Source organism: Solanum verrucosum, unplaced genomic scaffold (genome assembly GCF_900185275.1).
Source record: "Solanum verrucosum unplaced genomic scaffold, falcon-dt-bn FXZP01000260.1, whole genome shotgun sequence".
In the NCBI taxonomy this organism is placed as follows: domain Eukaryota; kingdom Viridiplantae; phylum Streptophyta; class Magnoliopsida; order Solanales; family Solanaceae; genus Solanum; species Solanum verrucosum.
In genome coordinates, this window is record NW_026019972.1 from 761,302 (window position 1) to 771,588 (window position 10,287).

The following is a 10,287-nucleotide window of genomic DNA, read 5'->3' on the forward strand; positions in this document are numbered from 1 at the left end:
GAAATATACAAACAGACAGAAATATACATGCCACAGTCTCCATAACAAACAAAACTATAGCTATGGAGCGCAATTATCGAAACTATAGTTATATAGGCTTATTATGTCTAGGTTGTTCATGGTTAAGGTTAAAAAACCAAACCGAACCGCAATCCGAATCAAACCGATTAAAAAAAACGATTTGTATAATAATAACTCTAGTATTTCTTAATTGAATCCATGATAACTCTAGTCTTTGTCTATCTAGATGCGTATACTCTCAACAAATTTAATTTATTACTTTCAAATAGAAAAAACCAAAAGATTCAAACCAAACCGAACCAAACCGACAACAACCAAACCAATGGTTATTTTTCTTCATTTGATTTGATTTTAGAAATTTAAAAACCGACTAAATTAATTTGATTTTGATTTTAACCAATAATCAATCTAAACTAAACAATGAACATTCCTAATTATATCTATTATAGTTGCTATTTCTGAATTTTTTTTCAATAACTAATACCTACATATAGAGCTGTCAAAAATGGGCTGACCCAACCTAACCCAACGGGCTAGAAAATTAAATGGGTTGGGACGGGCTGACCTTTTTAATTAAAGGGCCTATAAAATAGCAGCCCAACCTAGCCCTAAGCGGGCCACGGGTTGGGACAGGTTGACCCTTCAACCAAAAAATGAACAATATTACTCTCTTAGAAAGAGTATCTAAGAGTATCAAACGTTGACGTCTATGAACACGACATCAATACATATAAATTTTCATTTATGAATCACACACTTCGGTAAATACGAACAAAAATACATAATAGTCAACGTAAGATTTAGCGGAAAAATGTTGATCATTCCACTATTCCTCCCACAAAAAACTAGCTAGTTTAAAAGACTTGATTTTTTATTTTTAAAAATATTTATTGATAAAAACTTTACAAATAAAACACTACTAAAAATATATATAAAAGATATTTTAAAATATCCATATCCCACGGGCTGGTCTCTGAGGCTTGCGGATTGGACCTACGAAGCTAACGGGCCAAATAAGACTGGGCTAAAAAGCCTCATTCCTAAACGAGCCAAAAAAATTAGGCCAATCCCATTAAATTCAAGAGTTGAATTGAATCGACCTAGCGGACCAAACCCATTTTGACAGATCTACCTACATACTCCGTCCATAACCTAACGACCCCTTAATGCTAAGGTCGAAAGAAAATCTTTATTTTCGGAAAAAGAAAAAAGTGACTTTTTTTAGAAGGGAAAATTTCCCAAAATATCTAAACCGACTTGGTACTAATTCGTATTTCTGTCTGGAAAGGAGCCAAGGATAAAATCGTCAACAAAAATTCAGCATACCCTCTTCTATAATCTAACCCCTCCATCACAAAACCCAATCACTCTTTACTCTCATACGATTTTTGTATTTTCCTAACATTTTTTCTGCAGCTTCCGAAACCCTAACCCCCTACCGAGATCCAACTTTTCTCTGAGATTCTTCAAGGTAAAAGCATTTTTCTTACCAAATCTCTCTTTTACACACGTATTCAATATTTTTTTCGCAATTGTTTTCTTAGATTTTAGAAACTGATGTTTGGATCTGGCGTATTTTTGATGTGTAGTAGTAATAGTAAAACTAAATATGGGAGAAAACAAGGAGAACGATGCTTATGAGGAGGAGCTTCTCGACTATGAAGAAGATGACGAAAAAATTCCTGATTCCGCCACAAAAGTCAACGGCGAATCGGCCAAAAAGTGAGATCTTCACTCTCGCATTAAATTTTCTGTTTTTCCTAATTAGTATACATTGGAAACTATTTTAGTTAAGTTCAAGCTTATATTACTGCTTCTATTTTAATCGTTTTTCGGTACTGTTTTCCAGAAAAATGTCATGAAGCCTATGTTCAAGCATTTTCTAACATATGCTCTTTGTTTGTACTTTTTATGTTTAAAGTTTGTAAAGTTTGTACTTTTATGTTTTTTGTTTTTTGTATTCATGGAGGTTTATGCATCTGGTTAAGAGTCTATTTGCTACTGACATATGTTCTTCTCTTGGTTTTGTTAAATCTGTTTGCTGGCTGGAAAAAAGCCTCTATCTCTATTATAGGTTTTAATGAATTAACTACACCTATTTGAATTTTTTTTGTTATGTCTGTATTTTTATGTTGGAGTGGTTTATCAGCTTTGGAAATTTCACTGATTTGACAAATGAGCTTTTTATTTTGTTCTCTCTTTATTGGTGTGGAATCTAACTGGGATAGATAGAGTGGAATAGATATAGAGGATTAATATAGCCAAACCTTGCTTGTTTGTGATTGAGCTGTAGTAGGGGCAGACTGTTATTTATATTTTTGGAAGTCAATGATGTTTATTAATAAAAAGAAATGGGTCCTAGCATGGTGTAATATGGAGGATTCATATAAGTCAATTCCAACTTCTTTGGGGGAAGCTTGGTTGATTGATTTTTGTTCTCGTGTTTGTATTTTGTGTTGACCCCTTTTGGTCCTACTTCATCAAGCTTGGACTTTTGTGTCCTTGGTGTTAAATATTCTGGTCTTTTTTGGTGGATGCAGGGGTTATGTTGGAATTCACAGTTCAGGTTTCAGAGACTTTCTTCTAAAGCCAGAGTTGCTGCGTGCTATCGTTGATTCTGGGTTTGAGCATCCGTCCGAAGGCAAGTTACCTTGTATTTGGGCATATTTGGTCCTTCTGAACTAAAATTGTTGATTTGTACTATCATGTAAAAAAGTGATAACCTATGTTGCTCGGACTCTTCAAAAATGTCAGTGAGTGTGTGTCGAATTCTCCAAAAATAGTGTTATTTGGAGAATCTGACACGGGTGCAACATCAAAAGTGAAGAGTCCATGCAACTTAGGTGATAACCAACTAATAATAACCTTTCTAATACTGATACTTAAACTTATTTGTGGTGTGATTGTTGTGAGCATTTTCCTACTCGTGCTTAGTCTTGTTTTCTTTGAAGCTGACAAGCAAGTAGTAATGTTTGTCTGATTTACCAAAATATTTCTATCCTTGGTATTTGATTAGTTGAGTATAAGCATTCAGGGCTTAAGGTTGAGTACAAGGCATATTCCATGCCTAACTTCCTCTTGTTTCTGAATCAAGCTAAAAGGGAGGGGTGAATTTTTGTGCTAAATAGAAGAAAAAACTACTGCAAGCTGGATCATACAAATTTGATGTCGTGTCCAGTTCCTTTGAATGAAAAACCAGTAGTTGCAAAAATGTATTCCTTCGTCTTGTAGTACATATTTATGCATAAGTGTTAGATTTAGAATACCTCTAGTTCTAAAGGACTCTTATTTTACCTTCAGGGTGTTAGCTATGGAGAGGAATATTTTTCAATTTTTTATCCATGTTTGGTTGGCAAATATGTTTTGGAAAATTTTCTAGGAGAACAAGTTCCTTGAAAATGATAAAAATGAACACTTAGTAGGTGTTTGGGCATGCAATTTCATATTACCGTATGAAATCATGAGATGAAATTAGCGTTTGGACGGTTCTCATGCTGATTTCATCTCATGATTTCATAAATTCATATCATGGGATGAAATTTCCATTTCTCCTAAAATCATGATTTGGATTCCAAATCATGATTTGGGATTTTTCAAATACAACAGTTAACCCACAAAAGTTTATACTTTGTAAAAACAACTCCACATTTATATCTGCAAACCATTTATTTCATACGTAAATAAAATTTATAATTCATATTATTACTTTTCAAATCATTTATATCACATATAACGATTATTATCACCAACATAAAATTTACTATTACTTCAAAATCAATTCCTATATCACCATTTCTATTCACTAATTTTTATTATTTTTGATCAAATTTATTTACCAACCAAATTGATTGACAAATGGCTAAAAGTAACAATGTTGGTTCATCTTCTCGGTCATATGATTGAGCAATGCAAGTTCAATGTGAGAAGGTTGTTTGTAATATGTGGGAGGATTGTGTTAAAAGACTAGTAGACTATTTGTAAACTTATGCTTATTTGGTATGATTGTATAAAGAATTGAGACAATTTAATAGTTCTACAACTTATGAGGTTTTTTAAAAAGTTCAAATTGCATGTCCATACAAAACTTCAACTTCATCTTACTATTTCATATTATGATTTCAATCATGGTTTCATATCGCATGGCCAAACGGGCCCTTAATCGTCACCACCACCCCTACTCCCACCTCGCCTCCACCTCCTAAATTATTTGTTTACAAATTCCTAATTAACCTTTTTTCCTTGCAATATTGAACAAAAGAAGATAGGAAAAACTTAGTTTTGTGGAAAACATTTTCCAAGACACATTTTTCATCGAGAATGTTCTTCTTCACATCAAACAACATCATAAATGTCAATCTATTTGTCCGCAACACAAGTAGATATTCCATATGAGATACATAGAAGCCATATCATGAATTTCTGTAGGGGTATTGAGGCTTTATTGGCTGATCTAATTAGCTTCCCCATTCAATACTGGGCAAATATTACGACAACATACACATGTAATCCCACCAAGTGAATTCTAGGTAGGTTTGAGTGTATGTACACCTTACCGGTAGAGATGTTGTTTGCGATTGACCCTTAACTCAAAAACAAGAAATAGATAGTAACCAGGCTCAAAAAGACAAGAAACTACAAGGGTAATACTATGACCAACAATATGACAAATAGTACGAAAAGATAAGCGAGACAATGCTTGACTGCCTAATTAACTTTCTACCCTAATCCGTGTCCTCCATAACCTCCTATCTAAGGTTATATCCTCGGTAAGCTGAAGCTGCGTCATGTCACGCCTAATCAGTCCCCCAAATACTTTTTTGCACTACCTCTTACCTCTTTTGAAACAATCCGTAGCCAACCTTTCATACCTTTGCACTGGGGCATCTTTACATCTCAACCTCATTTCCTGCATCTTCCCCCCTATTGAGGCCACTCCTATGTAATTCACATTCTACATTCCGAATTGTATCTATCCTAGAATGCTCACACATCCATCTCATTGTATAATTGTCATGTTCTGTGAACTTGTGAGAGTCTGGTGAGCTATAATGGTGCAGCTCCCTTGGGCATTTTTCCCCAAATCTTTTGGCTGTTACATGTCTTGCCAATGTTGAGATACAAACTATTTTTCTTCCTCTGCAAACCCGCCCTTATAAAGGAAAAACCTATGGGACCGTGTTCCATCAATTTCCTTCTTTGCCAATTCGATATCCACTCTGATGGTTATTTTTGTTGTAACCTTATAGGAAGTTTGAGGAATCTAGTCTTTGTAGGAATGAGGGAGCCCATAAGAGGAGATTGGCATTAATGCAATTGTGGTTGTCAGATCTAACTTTTCCAACTGAATCTTTTGCATTAACCTTATGCACTTGTGTAGGCTCAATCCTTATTTTATGTTGAGCTTGTTAGCTTTCTATGTAACGGGAGACCATAAGAGGACATTAGCATTAATGCAATTGTGATTGTCTGGTCTAACTTTTGCACCTTTCCACCTGTACCTTTTATTTTGGCATGCATTAACCTCTAGTCACTTGTAGGATCAATCCTTATTTTATGTTGAGCTTGTGTTAGCTTTCTATGTAACATATGTAGGGAGAGAAACTATTGTATGGTTAGAATTTGGTCATAAGTTGTAAGAAATGCATACTGTATCAGGGTTTGGTCTTCAATTTTTCCTTTTAGGTTTGGTATTTTTTAGGGTGTTGGGAGTGTGGCTAATTAGAAGTTCTCTTTTTTTTTTTTTTTGATATACTGAACCATAATCTAATTAGGATTTTCTTGACAATTTCTTTCTAATTTCTGTTTTCAGGTAATTACTCCTATCACTACTAATTTGGAGATATACCATGGTAAAATTTTTAAACTGAAACTGAGGTCTCGTTGCCCCCAATGTGTTTGGTTCATCATCAGTGCAACACGAGTGCATTCCACAAGCTATTCTGGGAATGGATGTCATTTGCCAAGCTAAATCTGGAATGGGAAAAACCGCTGTTTTTGTCCTTTCAACTCTGCAACAGATTGAACCGGTTGCTGGTCAGGTTGCTGCCCTGGTTCTATGTCACACTAGGGAATTAGCTTATCAGGTATGTGTACTGATCTGAAAGTTTTCTGCTTTTTACATTTGCTCAATGTTAGACGATTGTCTAGTTTGCTCAACTTGTGAAAAAATGTTTAATCTGCTAACTGACTACACTATCTGCAGATCTGTCATGAGTTTGAGAGGTTCAGCACTTATCTGCCTGATATCAAGGTTGCTGTTTTCTATGGTGGTGTCAACATCAAGCTCCACAAAGAGCTGCTAAAGAATGAATGCCCTCATATTGTTGTTGGAACTCCTGGAAGAATACTTGCATTGGCAAGAGATAAGGACCTGTCTTTGAGGAATGTGAGGCATTTTATACTAGATGAATGTGACAAGATGCTTGAATCGCTTGGTATGTCTTAACTAAGCCTTTTTTCCAACTCACTGCTAAAATTCCTTTTATCTTCATTCTTTTGATTCTCAAGTACATCTTTTACATATGCAGACATGAGGAGAGACGTGCAAGAAATCTTCAAGATGACTCCTCATGACAAACAAGTCATGATGTTTTCTGCAACTCTCAGCAAGGAGATTCGCCCGGTTTGCAAGAAATTCATGCAAGATGTAATGTCCTGTGGCCAGTTCTTGAATTTAGAAGTCTACCGTATTTCCATAATTTCAGCTTTCTGCAGGCGATAGTAGTGAATTTATTTGGTATAATCTTTGTCTAAACTTAATTTTACCGGGGGAAGAGAACAGAAATGAGGTGTCTCAGGAGCTGGTTGCTGTGCTGAACTGCTAGTTTTCCACTAAGCTTGTAGTTCTTCGTTGTCTTGAGTTTGTGCGTCAATCTGTCTTCCATGTTCTTGTCCTATAGTTAAAGATGTCAAGAGGGGTGGGAAGGTCTTAGTTGAAATGGGATAACCTGTGGTGTGATGCTTGGAGTTCTAACGGAAGCTTTTTTGATAAGCGCTGTATAAACACATTGAGCAAGAATGGGGACTAGTTGGGTGCTTTTACTCTAAGCTGCAAGGAGAAAATTCACAGATGGAGGATCTTCATCCATCGTTCATTTCGTTATCAGATTCCGTTAGCTCACGAAGCTCCTAATATCCTTTACTATAACCTTTATTCCTTTCAGCCAATGGAAATTTATGTTGACGATGAGGCCAAGTTGACCCTGCATGGACTTGTACAGGTACATCTTGAAGCAAGATCTTTTGCCTTAGTTTTTAGTTATCACAATCTTCCTTAAGTTGCTTCTATTTGATGGCAGCACTACATCAAATTGAGTGAGACGGAGAAAAACCGGAAGCTGAATGACCTATTGGATGCTTTGGACTTCAACCAAGTTGTAATTTTTGTCAAGAGTGTCAGCAGAGCAGCAGAGTTGAACAAGTTACTTATGGAGTGTAATTTTCCATCTATCTGCATCCACTCTGGCATGAGCCAAGAAGAAAGGTCTGTCTAACTTTTGTGTTCAACTCCTTTTATGTTAGCTGCCTATGCAGTCTCTGTTTAATCAGTGTCAGTAAATATTTGTATGTCATCTGTCAGAAGTTTAGTGTCAATGAGATAGTCAGTTCTCAACCACTTTTTCCCTCAAGGTTTGTGGTATCAGTTGTGTGACAAGAACAAGGATCAGAAGCACCCTTTAATATTTTTGCATCTCACTCCGATCTCTCCTTCTTCCTGTGGAGTTATAACTTGTGCATATGTCATTTCCTCTGATCTGACATTTGTATGACTTATAGAAATCATACTATGCTGCTGTTGCCATCTTTCTGTTTACATGTTATGCAAGTTTAATTCTTGCCTTGTCTGCTTGGTAGACTGACACGCTACAAGGGTTTCAAGGAAGGGCACAAGAGAATTCTTGTGGCAACTGATTTGGTTGGTAGAGGCATAGACATTGAAAGGGTGAACATTGTTATTAACTATGACATGCCAGATTCTGCAGATACTTATCTTCACAGAGTATGTCCTGCCTGACTTGCACTCATTGTTTTAGGTTCTAATTTCATCGAAGGAGTCTTCTTATTTAATCTTGAATAATATTGGTAGGTGGGAAGAGCTGGTAGATTCGGAACTAAAGGGCTTGCCATAACTTTTGTGTCATCTGCATCAGATTCTGAAGTTCTTAATCAGGTTGAGAGTCCGGACCCTCCTATTTTCACTCTGTTATGCTTATAATGCCATCCTCATTGATAGCATTTTCTTGTGCTTTATACCTACTGTAGGTTCAGGAGAGGTTTGAAGTGGATATTAAAGAACTTCCTGAGCAGATTGATACTTCTACATATAGTACGTCTTTCTTGATGCTTACTTCTGAAGCTTTGTTGGCTAGTTTAATGTTTGGTTTTTCTTTGACTGATCTGATTGTGAACATAACCACAATGGCTATGAGAAGAAAATAAAGTTGATGGGATAATTCCCATGGCTTTGGTTAGACAGAGAGGGTACTACAATGTGGGATTTGTGATTGGTACATGCCACTAGTTAGAATCCTCATGGGTGTTTTTTAGAGGGGAGTGGATGTATGTGGCATTTACTGAAATTCAGAAGTGGAAATAGCGATTGTCATAGAAAATGAAATAAATTTGTATATTTGTCTTATTGTTACATGAGTAGTAAGTTTGGTTTGTGATATGGTACAAATAGTGTTCACCTTGCTGATAAAAAATAGTTCTTTGTGATGTGGCCCAAAAGGTGAACATAATTCATCTTCAGTTCTTTTTTGTTGCTTTTGGGGTATTTTCAAACATAGGTGTAGTCTTCTGTGGGTTATGTAGTTGTTGCCTATTTGTTTGTTTGTGTTTGGGAGCTTAATCTAGTGCTTCTTTGTATGCAGTGCCATCTTAATGAGAATGAGGTCTTCCTTGCAAATGTGCCAGTTGTCTAGCTTGAAGACATGAAGTGGCAGTATGGTTTCCGCTTTGTGTCAACGTGGTTCTGAATATTGAGCTGATTAAATTTGAAGGATTGTGGTGACTTGTCTGCTTGGGCACTTTCTGGATTTGCTGTACCCTTAATGATTTCTATGCTGTTCCTGCATTAGCATGCAAATGTGTCAATGTTGTGATATCGAGTATGAAGAGTTGTAGCTAATTCCCACTAGAATTATTCTGCATTAGTTTCTTGTACTTGTGCTAGCTAATGTTATATAGCCAGACTAGAGCTATTTTCCTCATAAGTTGCGCCTGTGCAAAATAATCTTTGGCAGCTTGTTGAAGGTCTGGTACCATATGCTGCACTTGTAGAAAATCATTTCCTGCAAGTGCCACAGTGAATGCTTATGCACTGTATCTCGGGCAGTGCATTTGTTTTCAGTCGTGACTATCACTAACACTTTAGGTATTTCTCCTAAACTTCTAGCTTGATCACCCTTTTATCAGATCTCTTCAATGGGACAGGTATTTAATACCACAAAATTACTGGGAAATACTGAGATTCCAGTTGGCCGTGATAGCTGCCATTGGGACCTTGCGAGTTCAACAGTATCCATCCAAAGGAGATTAAAGGCAAGCCTTTTATCTAATTACTTATAAATCGTAGTAGTCACAACCTCTTCCCTGATAATTACTCATGCATTCTTCACTGTCAACTTTCCTATAATAATTTTTATCCACCAAGGAGTAGCAAACATAGATGATCCAAGTTTTAACTCACATGATCAGTCACCTGAAGTAGAATGATCGACTCCATAAGATGATAAATTCATCCTTTATTTATAAAAACATCTCATTATCAGATAAAGGATGACAAGTTTGGGTATCTGATTGGAGAAGATATGAAGGATCAAACATTGTCCAGTTATCATACCAAATGCTAGAGGTACCTCTTTTGGTTCCCATAACAAAGTTTGTACAATTATTCTACTCTAGCATAATGTGCTTGTGGACTTACTTGCTATTGCACCATTGTTGGAATTTGCTTTTTGTAATATTTATTTTAGAAATAGTTAGACCACAAGTTCTAAATCTTCACCACAATTTGCATACAAAACTTTAGAATCTTCCAATAAAGATCTGAAACCTAACCCTCTATGTTTAGGAAGACAGAACTTCTCTCAGGATGCCAAATGTTACTTCTGTCCGAATTATTATTACCTTGAAGAACTTAACAAAAGTTCTGTCCTGCTCCCTTATTACACATTTAGGAGGGACTGACAGATAGCACATGAATGTGAATGCTTTGTTATTCTGTTGAAACAATACCCTCTTTGCCTCCAAAAGATAACATAT

General features: G+C 36.1%; 1 protein-coding gene across 1 annotated transcript; it reads left to right on the top strand.

Moving 5' to 3' along the window:
- Positions 1-1,402: 1,402 nt before the first annotated feature.
- Positions 1,403-9,236, top strand: LOC125817189 (DEAD-box ATP-dependent RNA helicase 15-like). Its single transcript, XM_049496734.1, has 12 exons — positions 1,403-1,492; positions 1,614-1,743; positions 2,562-2,662; positions 5,932-6,104; positions 6,224-6,455; positions 6,549-6,667; positions 7,185-7,241; positions 7,320-7,504; positions 7,876-8,020; positions 8,108-8,191; positions 8,284-8,347; positions 8,895-9,236. The coding sequence occupies exons 2-12, from the start codon at positions 1,631-1,633 to the stop codon at positions 8,903-8,905; spliced, it is 1,284 nt and encodes a 427-aa protein (XP_049352691.1). The 5' UTR covers positions 1,403-1,492; positions 1,614-1,630; the 3' UTR covers positions 8,906-9,236.
- The last annotated feature ends 1,051 nt before the right edge of the window (positions 9,237-10,287 follow it).

Coding starts and splice junctions, on each gene's coding strand:
- LOC125817189 (XM_049496734.1), top strand. CDS start 1,631: ATGGGAGAAAACAAGGAGAACGATGCTTATGAGGAGGAGCTTCTCGAC. Junction 2,663..5,931: donor GTTTGAGCATCCGTCCGAAG/GCAAGTTACCTT, acceptor GTTCATCATCAG/TGCAACACGAGTGCATTCCA. Junction 6,105..6,223: donor CTAGGGAATTAGCTTATCAG/GTATGTGTACTG, acceptor CACTATCTGCAG/ATCTGTCATGAGTTTGAGAG.